General features: G+C 47.0%; 1 protein-coding gene across 1 annotated transcript in view; it reads right to left on the bottom strand.

The window, feature by feature from the left end:
* The window catches only part of LOC138181449 (uncharacterized), a 58,413-nt gene that overhangs the window by 13,846 nt on the left and 17,065 nt on the right, over positions 1-27,502 (bottom strand). The window contains exons 2-3 of the mRNA XM_069116250.1: positions 18,515-18,824; positions 15,130-15,362 (exon numbers count right to left, since the gene is read on the bottom strand). Of these exons, the coding sequence (XP_068972351.1) occupies positions 15,130-15,362; positions 18,515-18,824 (543 nt within the window). The remainder of the gene's footprint in view (positions 1-15,129; positions 15,363-18,514; positions 18,825-27,502) is intronic.

Raw genomic sequence — 27,502 nt, 5'->3', positions numbered from 1 at the left:
AGGGACCAAAAGGGGCGTCGATGCGCGTTTCTTCCCGTACGCACGTGTCCTGTGGCGTCATTATCGCCCACGCGTGCTAACTGTACGCGCAATTGAATCTCCCTTGTTCTCCGCGCCTTCCGCGCGCGCGCTATCCTCTCGACGACAGGGATCACGTTCGCCCACGACCTCTTCCCTTCGCGTCCTTTCTAGCCGATCTTTCTTTGCGGACGTTCAGAAGAGAAGGATAGTCGAGCGACCGTGAGTTGTAATTAAAACGCAATTAGCCTCGCAGACGTAACGAAAGCTTTTATAAACGATTCGCTCGCATCTACGGCACATCGAACGCTGCGGGCAATCACCGTTTACTGTACTGTACGTGGTTCGGAGTTTGAAAATTCCTGTGACAAACCGTAGCTATTTTCTCTCGGTCGTTAATTTCCAACAGAGGATGCGCGACCGATGCTGACGAGATCGCAATCTCTGCGCTAATCCATTGATCGAGTATCGTTGATCTAGCCGTGACGTATCGGAACGCAACTAGGGAAAACTATACGTAGTCGGAATTTAAGATATCGATCGACGAGGAACTGAGATAAACCTCGACCGTCTTTCGCGACGAATGACTCTTTTAAAAATGCACACTTTCCAAATACATTCCTTTAGATCGATGCATGGATCGCGTCAATTTCACCGTGCGTCGCATCTTCCGGCTGGATTCTTCTCGGTGTAGATTGAAAAATTATTGACAGAGTTGGAGGCTGATCACGGAGCCGGCAAGATGATATGAATCGCGGCTCGCGGCGGGGGTCGCGACAGGCATGTCGCGGCTTGGTTATCTCGATATTTATACGATTGAGAAAACGTTTCTCTTCGGCTGACGCGTATCGATCGGAAACAAAGCGCGATCCGTCCGGTGGAAAAACGCGTACGAGGCCAGACATACGTTCACACATATACACACGTGCGTTTCCCAGCTCTTGCAGGGGATCGTGGGTGTGGAGAAAAGGCGTGGGTGCCTCTGCCATTATGTACCTGACATCGTGACGAGCTCGCGTGAGCCTTGAGGAATCGGTAGTTGCTTGGAAACCAACGGCGAAGAGTTGAGCCGGCATTTAGAATAAAAGCAACCTGCCGTTCACGAGTCCGCCTCCGTTGCAGCATATTTTCCGAGACGTCGTTGAAGAAAGTTTGCTTTTGAAAACGCACGGTGCGGTGATCGCGCAATCGCCTACCGAGCTTTCAAAACTCGGATACGTTGAATATCGAGCAGGTACATATAACTTCGACGTCCTACGCTAGGGACGCAACCTCGTTATCTTTCGTACTTCCGGACAGCCATTGTCGTCTCGTGTAGACTCACAGCCATAATTCTCGTCTTTCACCACGACGGACTTTGCGTTTCCCAACGGTATCGTAGCGACGAGATTCACGAACGATTTACGCGAAGAGCAACAATGATCGGTTGAAGTTTTATGAATCCACGCGAAGATTTATCAAAATTCTCTTGCTTCTTCTTCCCACGTGTTCGAGTTCACGCTCTCCAATACGATCTATCCGATCGACAATTTTCTATTCTCGTATTCATCGATCGAGTTTCGTCAAGTTCGTTCGATTAAAGGCTATTCATCCTCGCTGTCCGCTATACCCGTGGCGCCAAGGAAGACCTTCCATCACAATGGCCCTTGTTTCTATCGGAAACTCGAAGATCGATTTCGATGGAAGTAGATTCCTGTAGCCGCAACCATTCTACAAATTACCCGATGAATGGCTCTCATTTTCGCGCCTCTTTGTCCTGGTCGACGTTCGCCGACAGCTCGTTCTCGGTACCATGGCGCTTAACGCATCGACCCATTGTCGTTGTTCGGCACAGTCATTCCGTCAAATTGCTCTCGTCCTTGTGGATCTTGCTGCCGATTCCAGCGCTACTCCGCATCCAGATAAGGCGCCCGGCATCTCGGACTGTGGTCATCGCCGCTTTTACCCAGTTCCTCGTGGTTGTTTAACGCGCTCCGTAAATTAACGAAGTTACGCCGATTATTTGCCTTCTCTCAAGATAATCTTAATTACATCGAGGCGTACGTTTCCTTATCGCTTCTCCTCTAACAACGAGATCTCGCGCGATGGTTAACTATCGTAGGCGTTGGAACGGGGCTTTTTCTTTTTGAAACTGAATCGACTCAACCATAGACTGGAATACCGAATCGTTGCCACACCGTGTAACAAATCTGTCTCGACCTCTGAGTCGGGTTTAATCGAAAACATCATTTGTCGTGACGTAAGACGTCTGACGAGGCGAGACTCTCTCGACGGCTTCCAAACTGTCCGCTGAAAAAGAGTCACGAATCGGAGTCGTGTTTTTCGTAGAGAATTCCGGTGAGATCGGTGCGAGGACGCGAGAATCGTTCCACGATTCTCCACGGGGCCGGTAGTCGATTTATAATCGTCGCCACAGCTCGTGCATCTCTTTTCTTTTTTTTCCTTTTTCTCTCATGCTCGTCGATGGTTCTTCGTGACCGTTGTGAATGATTGTTGGAGAAAGCACCGTCAACTCATGGCAACCGAGAATCTCGATGGTTGCGTTCTTGAGGTCTGCGGAATTTTAATGCCTCCGAGTTTATGTAACGCGAACATTCCGCATCGATTAGTCCGTTATTCGCCGGCTCGGTTAATTTTTCACAAAGATATATCGCTCAATGGAAGTCACAGGAAGATGCGTGAGCGTACCTTGACCCACTCTGTCCCATAAAAAAGAGCACCGAGCGAGATATATCCCTGTTAATCGTTTTAATTTATCGATCGAAGGCAGGTCGAATTGCACAAACAGCGCATGCATTATGCATCGAAACGGGACGGTATTGTAGCGAATCAATTAAAGAGATCATTTAGTTCACGCGTTCGACTTTGCCCTCGACGCAAAGAAATCCTCCCCGCTCCCTGGGTGCTCGAGTCCTTGCAAACCAACCCTAATGCATAATGCAACGCGAACACTCACAGAACAGAATAAACCGGAACGACGCGACGGTGCGACCGACCCGACGACGAACATTGTAAGAGCACGTTTTCGATGGACGAGCGATCGTAATCCGCGGCCTAACGTATCTCGCATGTAACCTGTGTTATAGGAAAAGAACGACGCAAAGGGTCGTGGGGCAACCGGAAAGGAATTTACGACTTAGAAACAGGTGGTCGCGTCCAGTCTCTTTGGAAACGACAAGAACGTGATTCGAACTCGTTTCGAAAGAATTACGTCGTTCGATAAACTTCCAATGGGGATCGTAAACGGACGCAAAGATTTAAAAGACGCTGGTGGAGAAAAAACTAGAAGGCTGAGGGTGTATTCGCAGGCGTGGACTTTCATACGGATGCAAATGTTATATCACAGCCGCAAACGAATAATCTTTACAGTAAAGCTTGCTATAAATTAGTCGACCTTCTGCCACGGTTCGTCTAAATCACGTCGTGTTCCGCGTAACGAAAGTCGAAAACCGTAGCGTACGCAGGTTTGGTGGAAGATTTTGTGCACTTTGTCGCGGTCTCTGAACGATTTACTCCTTTTGCCAACTCGGATAATTGAGTTGGCTCGTCCAAGCGAGCGCCCACCCTTCCTGGCAAAGACTATCGAGATTTTCTTTCTTTAGCAACGTTCCGAAGCGAAACACTAATTGCCAGCCAATGTTATCGCGGAAGTTTAACCCTTTAATACTGAAATGGTAATAATACTGTGCTGAACTCGTAAATTTACGGATCCTGCGTACAGTATAAATCAATTAATCGAAAAGTTTATTCAGCACCGAGCTTGTCCAGGAACATGATATTCGGCAGTAAAAGGGTCAGTGATAGGGGCTAAGGGAATGATGCGACAAAGAGGTTATTCGATCGGATACTGCGAATAGGTAAGAAACGAAAATGGTATAGAAATTCATGAGGTTGTGTCGAAGAGGTAAATTAATACCATAAACGGGATAAAAAGATAAATGAGATTTTTAATTGGACGGTGTCGAAAGACAAGGGAAAAAAGAAGGTTAAAAGGCAGAAGGAAGCACGAGACATGGGTCGAAACGGAATCGATGGAGGGGAGAAAGGAGGAAAAGAGATTGCGGACGCGTGCAGTCGGTTCGGGCGAACACACGCACGGCATTAACTTCCATACCTGAATTGCACCTCGTCTGAGTTTCGCTGTGCTAACCCTTTTACGAAAAAGAACTTCCGCGAGTTTGTTAACGACTGGATCAGGTCCGATTAAGAAAGGTCCCAGTGCGAAACAAGGTTCGTTTCCGCGAGGCAATTAGGCGAAACGAGATATTCTAGTCGTGGAACCGATAGGTACACCGAACAACCGTCCAATTAGTTGAACGCGAGCAAATATTAGCCGGCACCGGGTATGGTGAAATTAGAATTCCCTGGCGGCGTATCTCGCTGCCCACCCTGTCTGTTCAATTGAATAATTATGACAGGCTGTCGGATGCCTTGGTCAGGGAGTAATTGCCTATCCGGGATCTAGTTTCTCGGACGTTGGCATCGCGCAACACGCTCGTGGTTATACCAAGCTGTTTAGCGACGAGAAAACGCAGAAATCGTGGTTCGAGATTCTCAAACCGCAGAAACGTCGACGAAAAGGTTGAGGAAGACGAAATGAAATCATCACGAACGGACTAGTCTCCCGTAGAAAAGGCGTTAAATCAAAACGACCGCTTTCTTCTCGTTCCGGGCCATGTGCAATTCCAGGAGTTGTGTACAGAAGCTGGCTAATCTTGACTTAAGATTGTCGTGCACGCGATGTTACGCGAATCGTTGCAACGAAAGTCGCACGTTTTGCGGTTTTCGTCTGTGGTTTCTCGTGTGGCCGAGCTTGTTGGCATTGTTATGCTAGCGCTTCCCGTTAGTCCAAAGTCGATGCTCCTTACCGATCCGGTGGAAACGGGGGTTAATCGTCATTATCGAACCCTTTCTAAATCTCTCTTCTTAATTCAAACGGAAGGCGTCGCTCTCGGTTCTGGTTCGGAGATCTTTGATCAATGGCAGAGCGCAAAGATCGACGAAAACCGCGTCGAGTCATTGGAAACTCGTTAAATCGTTTCGTGACGCGTTTCGTGATTGGTAACGGCGAGAATTATCATTCTAATAGGCGGTTAAAGACAAGGGGGGTCGTGTCGCGCACGTACGAGTGGAAGAGCTTGCAGGTTCAGACCACGAAACGCTGCCCGCTCGTACACGTCCGACACAACACGAGCCTGCGCTGCTGCGTTGCTGTGTCAGGTTGAATATTGTGCGGCTATATTGTGCAGGTATATGTACAACGAGAGGAAGACTCGCGGAACGCGCGTATAATGCAGTCACCCATGGTAACTTAACTCGAGGAATAATCAAGCCTTAACGAACGTTCACTGTCCGTGGTACGCGTAACAAGGGGTTAGCCAAGGTTACTTCTCGATCGATCGACTGTTAGATGCCACGTGGAAACGCGCGTTAAGTTCGACGTTTGTGCAGCTTTCGTCGATTTCGTCGACGCTCGTAAACTGGAATTTGCGAATCTTTAACTCTGTTTCTGCAGCCTGTTGAACGTAGCTACAGAACGAAGAAATTTGGTTTACGATCTGGTCGTAATCGCTCCCAGCAAGTACAATCACGCTAGGCGCAAAATTTATTCGAACGTTTTGCAATATCGATTTCACGGGTTCTCTCCTTCTCGAAAATAAAGCGAAAAGACTACAACGATGAAAATTCTGCGAGGTACCGAGTTTCGCAAACGATTCCTCTGAATACAACCGAAATGAAGCTGCCAGCCGCGCCTTTTTCTGTTTGGAACACGTCGAACAGCTAGGGAGAAGAATAAACGATGACGAACGACGTTGGGGATTGCTTTAAAACGTAGGAAAATTTATCGTCTTGTGCCGCTCTTATATTATTACTCTCGCGTCTTCTGGCTCCACGAAGACAGCGCGCAGCTCGGCCAAAGCTTCCTTCTCTCGCTTTCTCATTGTATGCAGATACATTCGGGTCTAGGAACTCTATCTTCCAAGTCCTGGCGCACCTACTCCGTTTCTCTATTTCGTACAACGCGAATATTTTAGTTTTTGGGTCGAGCAAACGTAATGCCTATTTCTCAACCAGTTCAACGTGGCCTAGAGTATCGAGTCGTAACCGCAAAGCAAAATCCTGCACGAGGAATGACTGTCCGGCCTCCTCGCGAAATACATTCCTTCTATCCCCTAATGATGATCTTCCTCCGGGACTTATGACTGTCCATCGACGCACGGTAAGTCATGGAATCCAACTGAGGAACAGGGTTAAGAAGGAATAGTCGTTTTGTGCATGTATTTCATGTTTCTCGTCCCGTCTGCTGGTCACAGAAACGCATTCATTATGGTTTATTCATAAAACGTTGCTCGCGTACAAAGTCGTTCCGGTGGTAACGTAACCTCGATAAATTTGCACACGTTCCCTACAAGAATTTCTACTCGAACGCAGTTGATCCGCGATTGTCGTTGTTCGGCGATTCAACTATTTGTTCTATTACGCGACTCGTGGGTTTGTTCGTCAGCGAAAGAGCAGGACTACGCAGGATTAATATGGTTTCCGCGAGTTCTCATTTGGGAGCGAACGATATTGAGAACCACTGCGTGGCAAGGATGTGACGGTATAAATTACGAGCTACACGAGTACCTACAGTGGATGTTCAATCTGTGCAGGTGGTCGAGCTAGCAGTCGGATGTCCAAGACGGGATGTACGCGGAAAGATTACAAGAGACAATCAGCCGGTTTTTCTCAAGGTTTGATAACGAGACACCTAGCTGATGCAGATGCCATGGCGCCGGTAAGTGCAACGTAAAAGTTGAAGGTGCCTACCGAGGCCGTTTTTTGAACTTTGACGATAAGCTATCGCGACTCGTCGAGATAGGAGTTTCTTCTTTCGTTTCACTAGAGAGATTAATCGAGATCGCGTCGTCGTTTTTCTGTCCAATGACGAAGCGTCTTTACGATCGTCCGTTTTATCAGCGTTTGCGTTAATCGACATTAGCTCGGAGGAGAATGCACGGGAATCGTTCGCTAGTCTCTTTGTGCTTAGGCGGTATTAAAATTTTCTCTCGGCGAGTACTTTACATTCCGCGATACGAGTATCTAATTACTTTTTGCATCGGAAGCGAATCGTTCCTCTCGAGTTTAGCGTGAAACGATCCACAGGAGGATCTCGTAGGAGATAAACGTCAGACAGAAGCACGCTTTCGCTCGCCGTGAGATATTACTCGTAAAGTTTCCTAACGGAAACTGCAGGAAAACTGTCTTTCAATCCTCTGGAACGTCCGGCAAAAATTCATTCTATTTCCGAGCGAAGAAAAGATCGATCGACAGGTAAAGAAAGAAACGCGTAAGATAGCGGATTTTGCGATTCTTTATTCGAGAAACGGCGATTGGCCGACGATGTAGCGGACGTGGCACTAGCTGCAAATAAATTGCATCGCCCAGCGGTCTTATGCTAATTTGCTTGGCACGAGTGTCTATTACGAAAGGTAGCGCGAAGAAAAAAAGGGAAAGACGGCGCAGGATGGTGTGCGCGCGCGCGACTTGAACGTAGAAAACAACCGGCAACTCCTGCTGACCGGTTGTCGCTTGAAGTTTCACGCGATCGCTACCAAACGCTTATTAACTCGATGGCTGTAATAGCGTGTAATATTATATAACTTCCAACGAACGAAGAACAGACGAATCTGCCCGCAGGAGATTTATTCCTAAACTATGCCCTGTAAATCACGTTTCTCGAACAGTTCAAAAGATGTAATCTTATCCGGTCGTGTGACTTACCGAGCAGCATCCTGTTACTGCCTTTTCTTGCAACTAGTAGCCTTCTCTCGATAATACGCACCCGCGATCGACCCGCGCCATTCCCAACGATTATTTTACGTATACACGGTGTCGAATTCGACCGCCGTTAATTATCAACTTCTCCGGCCTTGCGAGCGGCAACACTCTGACGGGACCGTCTACAGCAGAAGCGGTAAGCGTAACTAGACTCGTCTGCTATCTGGGACTTTCATCGAACGTGTCGAGCCATTTTCCACGCGTCGAGACAATGGATTATAAAACAGTCGAGACACCGTTTTACGCTAGCCGATCATCGAGAATTATTCATCGGTTTAACTGGGATATTCGTTTCGAGCAACGTCGAACGTTCTCGCTTGTCGGTAGATTATCGAATTAACGCACCGAGTATCATTGATTGAAAGTTGTCAAAGGTAGACCGTAAACGGGAAATTTCATTGACTGGCGTAAAAGGAGCGTATCTGATTGGAGCGAAGCCATCGGACTCGTTTGTGAAATGTGGGATCGACGATGATGCGGTAAACGTTCTCCGCGAGAATGTACGTGGTCGTGAACGAGCACGCACCGAACACCGGGACTACGATGCATCGCACTCGTATCTACCGACATTCGAACAAAAATAGAAATAACACGGTGCTTAGCATGTGAGGGTATGTCTGGCGTGTACGAGGCGGGACTATCGATAGCTGACAGCTGACCCCATGGGGTCAGCGCGAGTAGGCGAGTCTCCACGGACCAGCGGAAAAGGAAGTCGTGACTGCGATCCTCCCTTTTGTCAGCTTGGCCCTACGATTGATTTTTAACGAGTATTTTACTGTTCATAGCATCTTCCATCTGTTTTCTTTTTCGTGGCAAATGCAACCGATGCTATACGAATTCGGTTGCTATTGAATCTTGGTTTAAATATTCCGAGTTAAAGTATCGACGATAGCGAGCGATTCTTCTAGTCTCTTTCTTTTCTGTTGTACAAACACGAAAATTATCGGGCAGTCGGTGTGGACCGAACGAAACACCGATTGCCCGCACGACATGCGTCGAGACGTCGTTTATTTCCCGTGGTTTAAACGGTTTAACCCAGGACACTCGCGTAAGAGGCTTACGCGATAAGGAGGTCCGATGGGACGGCATTTCTTCGCTGCCACCTGTCAGGAACTCGGTTCCGTCAGGTCAGGTGTAATTCCGAAATAAGAGCCACGTCGGCGTCCCATTAAAATGACGGGCATGTCTGTGGCGATGTGAGTCTCCATTCACGACGTCGGACAGGCATCGTTAATCTTGCGTGGGGTCCCCTTTTACCCAGAAACAACGAGGTGGCCGTTGATTCTGGTAGCGAGCAGCCTGGCAACTCCGGGGAACCATTAAAAATGATAACTAGTCTCAGCCCTTCCGATTGGCATCTCCTACGCATTTCGTTGAATCTTGGTCTTGTCTCGTCTCGGAAACAAGTTCTCCGAGGGTTAATAGCTGTATATCCTTTCTCGTATCTTGCTCAGGGAGACGAAAGTCCATTTTACTGAGTTGCGCCTTCACGCAGATTTCCATGGAAAGAAATTCGTTTTCGTTTTAACGCTCGCAGCGTTTCCATCTCGCTCATCGCACTCGTCCAGCTTTTATTCGCCTCCACGTGTATTTCCGACGGCTAACCAAACGCCAAGAGCGAAAGCAGGTTTGCGATCGTTGTTTCGAGATTGACTAAAACAATATCCAGCAAGGTAATTCGTTTTCGTGGAGGGCATCCATCGGCCGTTATAGTAGCCGGCTTCGAGTCCAGCGACACAGCTACTCAAATTTCGCTTTGTCAAATTTTCATCGATCGTTCGCTACTTTGCCCAACCGAAATCGTTAACTGCGATTCCTTTTCGCGGTTAACGATTCGCCGAACGTCGAGCAGCGTGCAAATATCGCGACGCCGTTGCGATCTTCGCTCACGCCCGTTCCTATGCATTGCAAGGCAAAAATTTGTCGAAACGTTTTATGGCTGATTACGCGACGGTGAATATCGCCACTCTAGTATCTTTAGGGAGAAAGGCCTGTGCCACAGCCGCCGCCCCGAATTACGACCCGAGACTATGGCAGCGGCTTTAAAGCTTTCGCGATAACTAATGGCACTAGAACATAAATAGTGACTCGATAGAAACGATTCTGGTCACCCTAGACACTTTGAAGAACCTCGTAACTGCTCGTACCTGTATGGTTTTACTTTGAATTATCGGGGGACTTTGTTAACGCATTCCATGTCCTGTGCACCATCGATGATAGCACGTGGAGATAGTACGAGCAGGTTTCTAGTCGCACGGTTTTAGAGAATTCCAGAAGTTTCGTGTAAACTCGAACATAACTAAACAAATGGAAAAGCAATTATATGAAAACGTAAGGTAAACAATTCAAGCGGTAGTACAAATAAACCAACTGAAAATATGAGGGAAAGAGACTAAAGCGAAGTCAAATAAATTGCAAAGAGTTAACGACGTTTTCCAACTTTCCTTCAATGTCGTTTCTATGTTTATCGACTATACACAGCTTACACTTGTATTGGATAAAAAGTAACGAATTATGTTGAACTTCTCGCTCATCGAAGCAACGCCATAGATTTTTCCTTCGATTTCGTCGCGGTTTCGAATGATTTCCTCGTGAAAACTGATGCAAGGCATTAGTCATCGCAGAATCGAATAAACAAGAGACACGCGATATTTTCTCTCGGGATTGCGATGTGATTCGCGGAGAAATCGAATTAGAAAATCGACGACCTTCCCTCACCAGCTACGACGATTCCGTCATACATCAACCGAGACAAACACCGGTGCGTTATCCTCGCTTCGAGTCGCCAGTTTCTGTGTAAAAATCGCAATCGCCGTTGATGCAAATGCGAGGAAACGAGGTGACTGAGCCGTATCGAAAAGTGGTACGGTAATGCATATCCGGTCGTGTTGGAAATAATCGTCGCGTTGGAAATACACGATACGGTTGCGCGATGCATCGCCCGTAGCGTTTACCCGATCAAACGATCGCGTTTAATCGGTAGGATCGTAAATCGTCGCAAGCTACCGACGAAGATGGGTGATAGTATGGCGCTGGATCTGCTATAACAGTACCTGGCAAGCGAGAAAACTTGGCATAAAGTGAAATTCGAAACGTTTCGGAGAAACATCGACGATAGGATGCCGTTGGTACCTACGGGTTCGTGATGTTCGCGTCTCTTGTTTCATCTAGGATTTGATGGTAATTCGTGGAACACCGTGGGCTGTAATATACTGCATCTTTCGAATGGGCACCGTACGCACGGCGTTTTTAGAAGGTCTTAACGATCGACAGACGTTAACCCAGTTACTTTTCCGGGGGCACGAGCCGGGACCTAGGGTGAGATTATAAATCAGCGTATTTCGGTATCACGGAAGCCACGCTGGCTGACTATTAATAAACCCTAAGGTTCGTGTCGCACTTAGTTGCGGATCTGCATACATCATGGACGATGTAGAATCTCGGCAGCAACAAGGAACTTGCACATCCGCGTCCGAAGCAAATTTGATACTTAGCCAATTTCGGTCTGGCTGTGAAACTGACTCATTCGCAGGAGGACAAGCTCAGTGATAAAGTCGTGATCCGTAGGTTCGACAGACGGATGGAGTAAACGCGTCTTCCTCGGCAGGTGTCAACGCAAGGGGTTGCTCGTGATAATTATAGATGTTAACTGGAGCACGCCGTCTCGTCGGGCACTCGCTGCAAAGAGCTGTCAGCTTGGCAAAGGGTTTTTACTTCGCGAACTCTCTCGCATATTTTTTCGCTGACCGTAACACCGCTCATTCGTAGCCGAAGCAGCTTTCGTCGATCCCGATCGATCTTTGTCGCGTCTCGTTGCGTTTTTCTTCCTCGTCTACGACTGCCGCGTTCGCTCCGTAATTGATATAACGGTTTAGCAGCATTGTGCGAGCAATGTTACGACCGATGGTAGGATTGCTCGCATTCTACAGCACAGTATCGGGCCATGACACAACGAAAAAAAACCCAATGTATCTCATTAAATTTATGGGCTTCTCTCCCAGTGGAGATCCCTAGTGGCCCTGGCCCTGTACATTTATCACAATCGGTTGTTGCCGCTGATTGGCCATACTTTCCGCGTGGGTGTACAACGAAACGATATATCGAATGATCTCTGCCGAGATAAAGTACGCTTTAGAAAGTATATAGCAGTTCTCCGACGTGCAATTAACGTTTTCGCGTTTTATGAAATACCTCTCGCGATCCAACGAACACGCGATCGATCGTTCCAATCCTATTTAGCGGTTCGACGTCTAATCGAGAGATTTTTTGTTTCCTCCTTGTCTCGATGAGCGCTTCTCTGTTCTTTCCCGTGCAGACTCTCGCCTTGAGGAGTTAAACGGTCGACGATCCCCGTAGTCGTGTGAGAGTGGTCGGTCGCGATTCGCGCGAACCACTCCAAGATTATGACTTATGAAACGTCCTTTATGACGTGGCTGAGTTCAAGTCTTCGCAAGACATCTGTTCCGTCTTTGCGGACAGAAATATGCAGTTCGTGCGATCGTAAAGCACGAAATTCGAGCGCGTGGATATCACGAGCGAGACTATTCGAACCACCCCGGAGCATCGAGCGTTAATTCGTGAGGATCCGACAATACGATGTCGCGTATTTACACGGGCCGCCATCGATTCCGACAATAGTCGACGAGAACTTATGCTAATGTTGCTTGGCGAAGCTCGAATGGTAATCGCTGCGAAATGCAAATTATACCCGCGGTGTTATTGCACCTTTGCATTGGCAATTACATGGCCCGCTTATTGCGATTTATATCGAGATGGTTTTTATTTTCAACGCTATGCAGTCTTGAGAACATCATACGGCAGGTTTTAATAATCTACGCGCACATACCGTTCTTCGTTCGAATCTTCTGGTCTCATCACAGAATATAGCAAAAAATATATTAAAAATGTAGGAAAGATAAAAAACGTGATTCCTGAACGTTGAATTGGTACGGAAAGTAACTCGACAGAGAAACGATACGAATAACTTGGTTGAAAGATGTTTCGCTGGATCGCCTAGGAATGTAGTTCAATCTAATCCACGACGCGTGGATTGCAGTCCAGTAGGGATGCGATAGATCTATCACGATTAATTGATTCATTAAGATCGCTAGTGAAGTTTAATGACTTGCCGAGCCCTCGTCACTGAAAATCTATAGCTACGCTGTTTCGCGTCTAGGGAACGCTCCCGTTTTCGAGCATCGTTCGTATTCGTTGAAACCAAACGAAACACTCAGCTTGCAAACTTTCGGTAATAACAACTCGAAAGTCTTCTATTCTTATATATAAACGTTTTCTATTTTCTATATTCCACGAAGCTTTACTTCGGAATGACTCACGAAATAACGCTATTAATTTAGGATTTTGCACTTTGATAGACTGAGAACGACTTAGAAAAGAGTCGGACCACACTTTCTACCGAGCGCAAAAACTCTAGCGATTGCTTTTCAAACGCGTTACGCTCGATTTGTTGTCTTTAATAACCGTTTGTCTGTTACATTTTTGCGGTTCGTTCAAATATTTGCAGTTAACCTCCATGCGTATTTCTTTGTTCAAGCTTTGCGTAATTTATTGCAAACATCAGCGAGACGTCCTCGGTTGCGATATTATCGGCGACAAACCGCGTTCGATGAGACATTGTTAGCACCTAATTGACCCAGTCGCTAGATTATTCCTCGTCGACGGAACTGAGTCATCTCTGTTTTCCAACCATCTACGGTAAATACGCATACAATTTTCAGGTTACGTGTTCATTACTTGGACATAATGCAACGGTCACACGTAGAAACACAGCATGTTGGTCGAAAATTTCAAAATTTCAACACGAGGCGCGATCTATCGGTCGTATATGCGGAATTTGATTATATCAAGCTGAAAACGAGGAAGAGAAAGGGGCGTATCGATCAAACTGTCTGTAATAGCAGGATAAAACGGTGCTACAAAAGTATCGGGTTGCACGAAGTGCACCTTTAAACCTAACCTGCATCCGCGATCAATTGCACAATCCTGACTACCGGTTCGCAAAATGAAGTTTTATGGATGGAAAACGATTCTTTTGTCGGCGAACCTTTTTCTTTGCAATTTCGAATTTCCAGCGAGAGAATTTCGTATCTCGTCGAATCCGGTGGATCGATTCGGTCAGAAGGTCGAAACGAGTTTGAGCGTTTGCGTGAACAAGCGCGCGCAATTGCGAGCAGACCTTAAGCCCGCGCATCGACGACAATCAAGCGTAATATACAGGTAGGAGAACCGATAATTTAGTCGGGGATCAAATTTCGTGCATAAATATAGTGTTGCATGATTAGCACGACACGATGCATCGCGATGGACCACCGTGAGAGAAGACGCGTGTCGTCCGTTCAATTACGGTCATACTGATTTTAAAAGGGTGCGTCGATCCTCATAAGCGGTTCGTAGTATCGATTGGATAACGCATCGCGTGCTTGGTGGATTGAATCAGGCATCGACCCGGAAGACTTGCTTTTAGCATCGATTAGCGATGCTCGTCGAAATACAAATTGACGAATAGTTGCAATAGAATTGTTGGCGTTTGCGGTTGCAAGGAACGCTAGCGTAACGAACACCTCGATAAATTCTGACGCTCGATCGTACGCGGTCGCGTAGCTAACCGGAGATAAGGAAAAATAATTCCACCGACATTCCAACGAACGCACGGACTATGTATACCCGTTTTCCGTGACACTAATGGGCAGGCATGAAAGCCGAGAAATTTACGTGACCAATTTTTTTTCTAGTTCATACTAGATAAGCATGTTTTGTCTAGTCATCGAATTCGCGGTTCACCGATAACGTCGCTGTTCATTAACCGTCGTGTACGCAATGAGCCAGAAAACTCTCGCGCGCCTCCGTCGGGCAAAGTTTCAAATCGTTGGCGATTTGCGTTTTGATATCGGCGATAGTGTGTCCTATAAATTACGTCGGAATACCGCGACTCTTTGACTTCTTGCTAATAAATTCTCCGTAATACACTTTACACGATTAATGGTACTTTCTCCTCGGTGATAAAGTCTTCCTTGTTGCTTCGTGGCATCCATCGTTCTGCGCCGTGCAATGTATCTACTTACATCTGCCTTTCTCTGTCTTTCTCTCTATCCGTTTCTCCCTCTCTCACGCTCGATTTATCTATCGTGTAACGAGCCTACGGTCGCGGGTTAGTTTGTCGTTCGATCGAGAAGCATGTTCTACTCGACTGCAGCGTGAATTTGCATGGCGCGTCGTCATGGCAAATGGTCGCGCGGGATTCGTATCGGGACAAAAGGAAGATTTACTTACATAGAAGGAGAGCTCGACGCGGTGCGAGAGCTTAGGCACGCAGGTGAGCGCTTCCGATCTGCAGCATCCGGTGTCGTCTGAGCACCTGTGCAAGATGGCGCAGTGTGGAATGTAGGTGGTCGACGGGCTTGGGTAAACGTCACGAACCGGAATCACCCTCGGTCGTGGCCATCGGCAGCTGCCCTCTCGCGATACCTTCATCGCGTGTTGAAGAGCCTCTCGGATTTCCGCCGCTGAAACACAGTTCGTCAATTCGCTATACCGACCTTGCTTGCCAAGACAAATCGAGGAAAGTTTAGCCTTGAAAAAGAAATTGCCTTCTATTCTCTTGGTCACTAGACGCGCGAGATGTCGCGTGACAGCTCGCTTCGGCATTTCAAAACGAATCTGTAAGGCAGGTGACATAAGTCATGCGAGCTTTCTATTGATTCAGCGCGCAGATACCTAATCGCTTTCTACGCGTTTCACGAAGCGTCGATAATTATGCCGCAGCTATCGCTCGCTGCAATTTGTATGGACGACTACGGGAGAAACTACATTGTACCTAGAAATCAATAAATCCTAGTTCAAACAGCCGCGACTCGAGGTGCCAGGAAGAATCCGCGGAGGTTAAGGCGCGTTCCTACGATCGTGCCTCGATATTAAGATATAAACGCGCGCTAATCGCCGCATAAATAAAGACAGTGTTGCTGCAACGCCTGCACTGACGGCTATGCACTCGGTGTCGCGGTTACGTATCCGTGGGGCACGAGATTCATGAGTCTGGTCACGACAAAGCGGGGTATTTTTAGCAAAACGTCGTAACAAAGTTTTCTCGACGGCGTCTCGACGATTGTAAATTGGAGGTTTATGGTCTGCCCGGGAGCCAGACTCGCCGGATCTCGTCGATGGGGTTAATCGGGCCAAGTTCGGAGCAACTCGATTCCAGCGAGACATCGCGGAACCGTTGTGTATAATCGAAAACTATTGCGGCTGATCGGTGAACCCGGAGATGATCGGGAATTCCACTCGACATTCGTTAAACTATCGTTTGTCAACGATCGTATCCACGAATGACGTACAAATGTCGGCCTTTGGATGACTGTGACTAAGAACGATGCCTCTGAGCCACGCGCGGATATAAAACCAGGGTTATGCGGTTCGCGAAATTACGAGCACTCCAGGCTGCGCTTCGAAGAAGCAGCTCTCGATCTCTTAACGAGAGAGCGCCGTTCGTTTATTCGAGGAACCGCGTCCTCCAGTTGCCTGGTTTGTTTCGGCCGATGAAATTGTGTTGTCGCGGTGTGAGAACCGCGAAAGAAAAGAGGCTGATTCAAGACAACGAGAGAACGATGACGAAACGATTACGGTAGTCCTTTGAGATGTCGTGAGGTCTTGAGTTACGCCATCAGACAGTAACATCGATAGACATCAAGGACATTGCGCATCTTTCTCGTCATTTCGCTATATCTTTACTACCAGCTATACTTATTCAACATTATTTCTTCGTGTTAGACAGATCGATTAATGCAACATCTGTAACGATTAGTACCGATTATTAAACGCGATGATTATTTCTTGAAATTGATAATAATTGCTGTGTCATATCTACGTATGTATCGTATCAAAAAGTAGTAAACCGAGGGTTAAAATTACGAAGAACCACCCGACCGATAATAACGGGTGTTCTTCGAGGTTAAACGTCGCTCATCGGAGTTCACGAAAAAAGATAGGTTGCTGTCCGTATATTTCACGAAAGGTCCTACTTAATTTCTGCCGCACGACTTCCTACGATAGCCGAGGGATCTCGTCTGCGCCCTGTCCCATCTTGACCGAGCATGTATCGCGGATGGTATCCATCATGCGGTCAGTGTCGTCTAATGACCGCTTTCTCCAAAATTGTTTCTACCATAGCTTTGTGGAAATGATTTGCAGGGAATCTTAGCTGTAAAGAACAAGCTAAGGATATCGGAAAAGAAATTGCGAACAGCGACAAAGGTAGCGAGGGAAAACGAAAAAGGCAATTTGACTGAAGAGGAAAGAGCAGGAAAATTGCAATTAGTAATACAAACATAATGATATTCGTTGCGAGCGATATACATACGTACGAGCGGAATGACGACGCGTGGCACGGAAGTGTAAATAAAACCACTCGAGGGAGAAGTTTCGGAAATGTCTCCTGGCGGAGATTATTTTCTTTGGTTTAATCTTCGTCGGCGATCTGGCTTTATGCTAATTTCGAACGTAGGCGTTATTCTCGCCACGGCTGCACTGACACGAGATTATATCGGCGCGTTTACAATAGAGGCACGACCGTCAGGGAAGCTAAAGTATGCTCGCTCGTCGAACATCCTGTATTCAAACGTATTCTGGAATGTATTATAAGAGAAAGGGATTAGATCTGATTGTCCTTGATTTTTCCGCCGGCCAGATTGATTCTCTTTCGCGCGACCGCTTCGTTTCAAACGAGGTTGTCTTAGTCCGAATTATCATGGCCTTGATTTGTCGCGGCGAATACGATCGTTGCAGAAAGTTACATTTAATTCGCAATGCGATGCTGCCCTGCAACAGAACTTACCGAGAACGAGCAACAATGAAGATCGAGCAAGCATTGGTAGACGGCGTGTCTGAAGCGCGGTAAATTGATTCGAGCGGCTCGATATGAATTAACAGGTAATAGCAGAGGGGACAGGGGGGAGTATACAACCCGTGTAATACGCCAGAGAACCCGAACGAAGGGCGGTTGAAGTTGCTGCAATCACGGTGGTTACGGCGCAGTCGTCATCATTAATTTGCATATTGATAGGTTGCCGTTACGATCGAGCGCTGCTTCGCGTGATAGAAACCGTCGATCGAGAAGGAAGGGCCACTTGCAAAAGATTGCTCGAGAAACTAAACCGTCTTTGAGAGAACAAACGAAAACGTGAAGTTTCTAATAAGCCCGCGGAAGGTAAATACGCGATGCAAAAAGATTAGTCTTGTCGTCTCGGTTTATTCGACGATGACGATATTTACGTACGTTTCCTGTACATGGTACTGTATTTATTAATTTTTAGTCGTCGGCCGTAATTAACAAGAAAATCATTCGCTTTTTGTCTGATATTTATGTTGGAGGAATAATTGGTAGCGAGGTTGAAGTATCGTGTTGACGAGATATATAGCTACGAGACCACCATCGTCGATTTAATAACGATTAATAACGATACAGCTATAAGAGAAAGAGAGCAGACAGGTGCAGTTTCGAGAGCGCCCTGCAAATATTTGCATAAATCGACAGGATGGAATTTCGATTACGGCACGGTTGTCGAGACAAGGTTTTTCTCTACGCGATCAGAATTCTCTGTATGTCTTTTTTTTCCATTCAGCCATCGAAGCATGTACGTCGCATAGATCGAAGCCAACTTACTCTTCCCATTCTTATTGTATTGCTGCATGTTGCTTCTGGTTTCTTTGACGCTCTCTCGAGTACCCAGAGACTGCCACTTGTGAACGCTGTGCGCCGACATCGACGGGTAGTCACTTTTCGATTGGTAGCCGTTGTACTGTGCCCCTGTCCCACCCTCGTACGTTCTCGGATCCCGGTAATCGTAATTCTGGGTAACCACAGGCTTTGGTGTAGTGGTAGTGGTAGTCGTGGTGGTCGTGGTGGTGGTCGTCGTCGTTGACGAGGTGGTCGTGGCCGGAGTTTCGTCTTCGTCCTCGTCCTCGGCGTAGTCCTGAACGAAGAAAGAAATCTTGATGAATTTTTAGCTGAAATATTCGGGATGAAATACTATCTAAGATTCGCTGGCGCGATAGCTCGTGCTAGCGGTGAAGAAATCCAAAAAAATTAATCGCAGTTTCGTGATCGTTTTCTGAATCGTGGGTGGGCCAACACTCCCCTGCAGCTGGTCCGCGAGATTTTTGCCCGGCGATAAGGTTAATAAGCGAATTTGCATCTCATCGCGACGCGCCATTCGCTGCACGAACGAAAACTGTCCGGAAGGAGAACAGAGGTCTACTTAATCGCAGTTTGCAACATCTGGATGCTTTGATCTCGAGCCGCTTAATAGAAACAATCCCTGCGATCGCGCGCGTGTGCACGTACAATCCGGGTAGAATTTCTCCGTGGATGCTTGGTTTACCGTCGACACTTCGCGTGGCTGCCAGCTGCGAGCTGCGAGCCTCTCGTCGATGAACACTCGAAACTCGTGGTAGTCTGCCGTTTCTTTTTCGCGTGCCTTTCGTTTTATGCCACACTCGAGATCCCATTCAAACGCGCTTTTTTAGGGCCGTGCCGCCAGCTCCGGCACCGATTACGCTGCAACAAAAACATGCATCCCGTCGATATACCAGATCTTCGCGAGACTTTTTTCCACGATTAAACCCGAGTTACGCGAAATTTCACGCCCGAATCTCGAGCCCGTCCTGCGTTGTTATCCTATTATCGTTCCTACCGTATCGGACATTGTCCTTTAAATCTCTACTGTGCATAGAGGTAACGGGTAATTGAATAGAAACGGTCCCGAGGCAAAGAAACGACCGTCTGTTTTCACTTATCCCTTGGCGAGCGGGTTCGATCTGATAGCGGTGGCCGGAGGTCGCGGGACTAAAAATCGAAATAATTTATCAGTAACCGGACAAAAGGCGGCTGGAATTAACTTGTCCGACACCCAACGTGCTCACAATGTGTCCAATTACTCGAAAACCGATGTATCGTTCGTTATGCAACAATGGTTATCGTCGCGTTCCTTTGGTCGTGTGTGTCTGCTAGTAGTGCGGATACACGCGTAACTCACTTTAAAGAATGTTTTACGAACGATGAGAAAAGATTGATTTCCTCGTGCAGCTCGTTTCGAAACGGTGAATAATGACATTGTTATCGCAATTACAAACGCGACTCCTGTCTGTTCGCGTCGCGACATTTATTCGTGTACGATCTGTCGTGGTTATGCGTTTCTCATCGTCGAACGTTGCTTTATGAAAGAAATCCATTTACGTTGGGAAGAAACCTTGGCCGCTTCGATCGGTATAACGATATTTTGTTCGCAAGCATCTCAAAGCTCCCTTGCCGTATGAACAAGATTAAATATACGAGTCTTCCCTTCTCTTTGATCTCGTATCGCAAGAAGCGGATTAGGTCGCTAATAAATTCGGTCGATGCGCGTTGCACTATCGTTAACGATTTCAAAGGATTTAGGGTCGAGAAGAGGTCGGCTTTGGGCCAAATTTAAAGTCCATCGACATCACGCTTTCTGAATTTCGCTTTTGTATCTCTCGCCCACCGGTTCCCGCGAAACCTTTCAAGATCTATAAATTGAAAAGTTTTTCATGTTCGACGGTGTCCGCGGTTTTCTCTTCTCGTCGAACTTTGTTATGTACACAGATGAGTAAATGCGAGTACTATCGTGTGCGCCTGCGATTAGATATCAGTTGGTGTCGGAGAATAATAATTAAATTCAATGGTGAGTGGTAGCGATAAACCACGGTAAAAAGGAGAATCAATTTCGGAGAATTGAACGTCCGCGTTTTACGATGGCGCGTCGTGGCGGAGTGTCAAGGGTCACCGAATGCGCAAGCGGTTCTGATCTTCGCACGACCATCGTCGCGAGTCACAGATCGTGAAAATTCACGATAAAAATTCCGAGGTTGTCGATACGCTGTTTATTCCGTATTAACCGGTTAGTTGCGCTACAGGATTTCGCCACTCATCGTCGAAACAGTTGGTAACGCGTTGCCAACGCCGATAACACCGTACCGTTTTACCATTATAAACTAGACCATACGCGTTTTTCTTTCAAACGAATGCCATTTCTCAAGGGGCCCGCCGATGATTAATCGATTACGAGTTACGGAACTGACGATCTACGCGCGTATCGCGTGTACGTTTTCGACGATTTATCGTTAGTCGGCTTCTAAAATTCCGACGATTGATTTACGCGGGCGAACATCGCGATCGAAACGTTCACGACGGGCAAACGACCGATTTAATGGAAAATTCTTTCGGGCCGATGGAAACGGTGCAGAGATCACGAAGAGAGATCAAGTTGGTTTATATGCACGCCAGCTGGCTACAGGAACGAGCACAGTCGTTAAGTGCATTATCGTGCATTGTCTTCGCGCCGCTATAAAATATTAGTCGCGTGTATCCCTTATAAAAAGATCACGGTGTGTTGGCACGACTTTCAGAAAAACAGCGCAGACGATTACATCGCGCGAGTACAAGATTCGATCTCCGGCGTCCAAGAGAGCTGTTCGATTTGTTCGATTTGTTCGATTTGTTTGTTTCATGGGTGAAGCAGAGGGCACGTAAAACGAATCGACCGGTGTCGTATGGTTATTAGTATCGGCGCTACCCGTTACTTATTCGAAGGAGAGTTGTGCAACGGTCACCGGAAACACGCGTAAGTGTCTAGTGAAAAATTTACAATGCCATAGAGCGTATTTATCCTGCGAAGATCGCACAACCGACTATGTTGGCAGTAAAGAGCCCGGTTTCGAACAACGGAACAACGCAATTTGTATTGCTTGCCGAACAGTAAATGCGGTTACAAATTGGCTCGGAGCAAAAGGTCTTCGAGGTGTAAACGAGAGAGAAAAGAAATATTTTAAACGCCCTTAAACGTAGCTTACGCGGCACGGCAAACGTTAAGAACCATTGCTGCGGTACGGCTGCAACTCCTGTTATTAAATATCGGGTCCAGGCATCGTACCACCGCTGGACCACCCAATAATCCTAGTCTGGTGGGTCCGCTTAGAGCTGCCGTAATTAATGGAAGAAGCCAGTCATTTACATTATGGAAATCTCGGTTACATATTTTTGTGTTAAGAGCGTCGTTCACGAGGGCCGGTGTTCTTGCAAAAACGAACAGGAAGTCTGTCTTTATCCATCAACGGCCATTCTAATTTTGCTTGATGTTCGCTTTTGCCAAGATGTCGTCTTTTACCGACCGTTTATGCTCGATATCGAATCACTCTTGGCAAAGATGTCTCGATTTATATCCGAGGTTGACGTCAATGGTTAATCGAAATTGGAACCTGGGGCGAACCAAGGACGGCCAGCAGACCAGTCGTTAATAAAGTTTTTTAACGCATCCGCCACGCCGCGCCGGTGAAAATAATATTCGCAGATCGATTTTCGTAGTAACGAGCGTAAAGCCGAGCGAACCTTCCCGTCAGTCTTTCCGGCGGTATTTTTAACTACGAAGAGACGGATAGAGAGAAATGGAGAAAGAAAGAGAGAAAAATAGCAGGAAAAAATGTAGAAAGGTACCAAAGCGGTGGATGCGAAGGCACGGGCAACTCGGTGTGTGATCCTCATACAAATCGCAGGTTCATCGTTCCAAGAAAGGGATCGCCTGGCTGCCAGGCTGTCTGCCACCGCGAGTCGTTGGCATTGAACATGGGAGACCATAAACCGACTACGATCGTCATTGATAATGCGTTGCCGTAACTTCTAGGAATGGATTCGCGCCCATTGCAACTAATCGATATGAATGACAATTGCTCGAGACACCAATGGGCACCTTAATTGTCGGATGATACTTGCAGCAGTTGGATTCGTCCGTGCGAACGCGTTATCGAACCACCAAATGGGCGTAAACCGTCTATTGAACTAGAAAATCAATGTTTTACGATCTTCTCAGTTTCCTCGCACGACGAAGCGTTCACAATTATTTCCGAATGTGTTACCAGATCTTATTAATCGTCGATATTATCGTTGCTTGTTAACGATAATCGATTTGTAATAGGCAACGAAAGATCAAACGACTGATTGTTCCTCATTCCGCGCGTCATATGTCTAATAGCCCGTCATAGTGGAATCATTAGTGGAACATTTTTGTCGGTGAGTCGACGAGCGTCGTTATCACGACTAGATCGGTATTCATCGCAGCCTCTACAAGCTGTCTTATCGTACTCGGGACAAGTGATTTATCGATGTTCTGGGTATCCGTAACGAACGGTCGTTTCCATACCATCGAAATACTGTTTGGTCGTGACGTGTTCTTTAACTGCTTCCAAATCCCCGACAAATATTTGGACGTTCTTTCTTGGTAATTTTATTTCGCGCGCATTAATTATGATAACAGCCGACAGATCGGAACGGAAACGTTCAACTGTCTTCGAAAACTTCTTGAATATTTTTACCGAGCTCGTCAACAAAAATCCGAGTTCTTACTAAAGCAAAATTTTGGCTTGGTTCCAAACACGTGAAAGCGCTCGCGATGCGGCTGGTGGTCTTGCAAAAAGATGCGTCTTGAGATCAAACTTTGAACAGTCGTTTCTTCACGGTTTTACTTGGCAAAAGCGACCAGCGATATCTTCGACGATCGATCGACGGAAATACCACTCTTTTGGCACGAACAATTTTCGGCAGTGATCGTAACGCAAACATTTGGTTATGATTTAGTTGACAAGCGACGCACGTGCTCCAGAATGGGAAGATTATACGAGCGACGTCTGGTTGCGTTCCAATTAGCGCGGGGAGAAGATGGTCGCGCGTCAGCTTATCTCTCGATGTTGAAGCATGACCCTGAAGATGAAAATTAGGCACGATCAACGACGAGGAAAAAAATTCATGACGTAACGCGGTGACTCGGCGCGTTACCGACAACTGTTCCGCCATTTAGAATTTGATATTCAAATGGCGATATTCGAACGGAAACACGTCCCCCGAGCGCAACCTTCTTGCCACGACCTATTTGAATATCTCCGTGAAAACAATATTTTCGATGTCGATCGATTCCTTCGCTCGCTTCGGTTTGGGCGTCTCGATTCGTTCGAGCGACCGATCGACACGATTATGAAATTTATCAGGCACTGGTCTGGTGCGGCATTTTGCACAGCTGTCCGAGCGATGCGTTCCGCGCGACAACTGTGAAATTAGTAGGACGCGTCGAATGTATAATGGCGATGCATCGGTTTCGTCGCGTGAAACTCGATTCTTCGTGTACGTGCCTCTCGCCGGATGTGCTTGTCAAACGGCTTTTTTCCATCAGCCGCTTCCTAGCAGCCAGGACATATTTTTTCTTTCATTCTGCGTGCCACGAGGCGACGGTACGCGGAATTTTAATTGCAAAAGATGAATCAGAAAGGATGGTTTGCAGCTCTCCACGGCAATCGGTCGATTCGAGCGTTAGTCACAGGCTCGCAACCGCGCGATTCATAGATAATTTATGATCGATGTCTACCCGTTCTCTATTTCTCTTTCTCTCCTCTTCGCTCTTTCTTCTCCTTTACGGGCGATTCGTGTGACCAACCCGCGAACCAACTAGCGAGTACACGTAACCGACCAACCCGAACCACTTTCGATCATTCGTTCCGCGATCTTCGTCTTTCACGTTCGACTGTCTCCTGCAAATGTTTCGCATCGATTAATCGTTGAAACGAGATTAGCATCGTACGTAATGTTCATTTACATCGCATGTAAACGTCGTATAAACGATTGTCACTGGCAATTTAGTCGGCGATCTACAGTTCCCAGGTCCGAATTCCAAAATAAACTCGACCCTTTGACTGGAAACGTTTTGCGTTATTAGGGAACTTGTTGCTCTTGGAAATATTTCGGGAGACCTTTCTTGACAAAGACGTATTCGGTGTACCACGAAGGGTTCGGTCAACGTCCCAGAGCTGACGAAATACGCTCATAGATCTCGGAGACGGAACCGGGATGCCAAATTCCACGGGGTCTCCGACCGCGGCTTCTCGTTCGGTCTATCTCTTTCGTGCTTCTGTGATCGCTCTCGCGATTAACGCGGATAATAGGAACAATGAAAATGGAAAACCGCCGAGGCTGAAAGTTCAAGCATCCTCGGCGGGGAACAGATCGAACGAATGAATCAAGTAGCGTGCCCTTTGACATCGTTCATTTGCGCTAACCAATGAGATCATCTGGAAGTTCTCCGACGCACAGTTGCTGACCGTTAATAGGGAGAAGGTGCAACGCCTGTATGACATCATCTCGTATTCACGCCTTACAGAACGCGGTATCCAGCCGTCGACACTCCTTAGAAAGTCTTCAAGATAAATAAATGCCTGGAAATTTATTTTTACGTGCTCCTCTGACAGCCATTACGATAAATCTATTGCAGGACCGTCATGTGTATCGGGGAATAGATCTTTCTGAGGACAATGGTCGTGTCGGACGCTGCAAATTACCAGATCGAAGAACGCCACGCGATTGCTTTCGTGTCTGCGATCATCCATAAGTATTTGCATATCAATGATAATCGTTTCGAAAATCCGATCCTTAGATAGAAACGACGTGACGGGTCGAACAGATCTAACGATCTAAGCCCTAACTAAACGATCGAGCCGTGAGCTGATCCAGCTAATCTAGATCGCCATCGTGCCAATGGCGGCTACTGAACCGTGCAGTATTTCAATGACGCGTCAACACACGCCACGTAACGCACGGGTGCAAGTGGCGATACCGAGGACCATCGACAATTCGCCTTGTCCATGTTTAATTAACTGAACGCGTTCGCATTCCGGGGCGTGGAGCTCCGAGCCATTTTGTCTCGCGCAAAGCTTTATTCAGCCAGGAAGCATTTTGTCTTTCACGTTCGTTCGAAACGGCTACAACTTCGCGTCTTGATCTTTTCAAAATGGTTCGCTAAACTATGCTCTTAGCAGCCAATGCGGCTTGCATAATATTGATACGAGGAACTAAAGGAACGTCATCGTTTGTGAGAAACATGTTTTTGTCAAGTTCGAGGGCGTACTCGAGAAAATTTTGTCCCTGCTGTCTCTGTTGCTTCTTGCGAGGTTGAATATTATTAAATCTTCTGAATTGCTTGAAAGGATCGTTTGCTACTGAACAGCACGATGTATTTCCGAGGTTACGAAGAAAAAACGTATCCCGATATACAGGTACGAGAGAGCTGAATGAACGCCAGGGAATAGCGTAGTATTTTTGTTGCTGGCTCGCATTGAGTTTCTCGTACCGGACGAAGAGACAAGTCGCGAGAGACGAGGGTCAGAGGAGAGGTGGATCCGTTCATACAAGGTGGTTTTCATTGAAAGAACTCGTTCCTCGGGCCAAATAGGGTCAGTCCATTCATCCTGTCGCGGAACGATCGGACGCGGAATACCTATTAGCGGTAACGGGAAATCATCGCGGTAAAATTCACGTTAATAACGAGATTAGAGAAGAGTCTGTGACTGCGATTTCTAACGAGTTGCAAGTTTACGATTTTTAGGCGCTCGATCGTCTTAACGAACGGACCAGCGATCAGAGCGTGTTCGTCGGACATAGAAGATACTAGGAAAGAAAGTCAGAACAAAAATACGTCTCGCGTAATCTCGTTTGCCACTTCGCATCGCTTTGGCACTCTAAGGATCATTTCGTTAAAGCGAATACACTCATGATCTTGATCGCGATAAATTACGATTTGTTCCGCAATTGTATTTTAAGTGATGACGATCGAGCGCGTCGATGCAACCTGCCATAATAAGTCTCACGCGTACAAAACAAACTTCCAATTTCGAGAAAACGTAATTACAATATGTAAGAGAAGTCGATGATAATATCGTCGGTACTGTTTCTGATTAACAATGTATCGCATATGCAAAGAGAGCCGGTGCGTTTTGAACGCTCCGCGTCTCCCGATTAATATTCATTTCGAGTTGACGCGGCTCACGCTCGACACAGATGTAACGTGTAGGCTACGTTCCGAGACTGCTTCGACGAATTTGACGATCGCGAGGAGGACGCATAGCTGATCGTTCGATGAGCGCGCGCTTTCGAGTCGATAGCGTGCATTTTCAAGCGGGTCAACTATTTTTATCCCACTGCTCCACGACATCATCTCTCTGCCGTTATCCATTGCACGCAGGCCAGTGCGATTCACAACGGATATTCGCCGCCTTTTCTCGCGTAATTTCGCGTCTAAACCGCGGGCGCGGGACGCGGGACGTGCGAGCGGAGACGGGTGCAGCCGCGACGATGCGCCATGAGCGTCGTTAATGCATTCGAAAAACTTCCATCGTTGATCTCGATCGTCGTCGTGCCAGTGGTGTAAATTATTCATCGATCGCGTAACGGGAAGAAACTCGCACGACCGTGGTGTCCTTTTCTTCAAGGTGGTGCAGCCGTGTCCGTCAGAAAACCGGGCGAACTCGCGCGGTGCACGCGACGCGCGTATGATTTATCGAGCAAGGATCGTTATGTCGTTTCCTCCTTCGCGGCCACATTGTCTCGGAACAATTGATGAAGGAAGCAATACGACGCGCCTTAAATTAGCCGAGTCGTTAATCCTAATCGTCAGCTCGAGCACGACCATTTAGAGAAACCGTCGCAATTAGTACCACGATCGGGTCTTTATCGAATGCTTCGCGGTTATCTATCGATTCCGCCGGGAATTAGAGTTGCCTGGCTAGCAATTTTCCGCGCCCCTCGCGCCACCGGAACGAG

This window comes from Bombus flavifrons, chromosome 7 (assembly GCF_040668555.2).
Source record: "Bombus flavifrons isolate JBK064 chromosome 7, iyBomFlav1_principal, whole genome shotgun sequence".
NCBI classification, from domain to species: domain Eukaryota; kingdom Metazoa; phylum Arthropoda; class Insecta; order Hymenoptera; family Apidae; genus Bombus; species Bombus flavifrons.
Note: the sequence above shows the minus strand (reverse complement) of the source record. Positions and strands in the feature narration are given on the sequence as shown.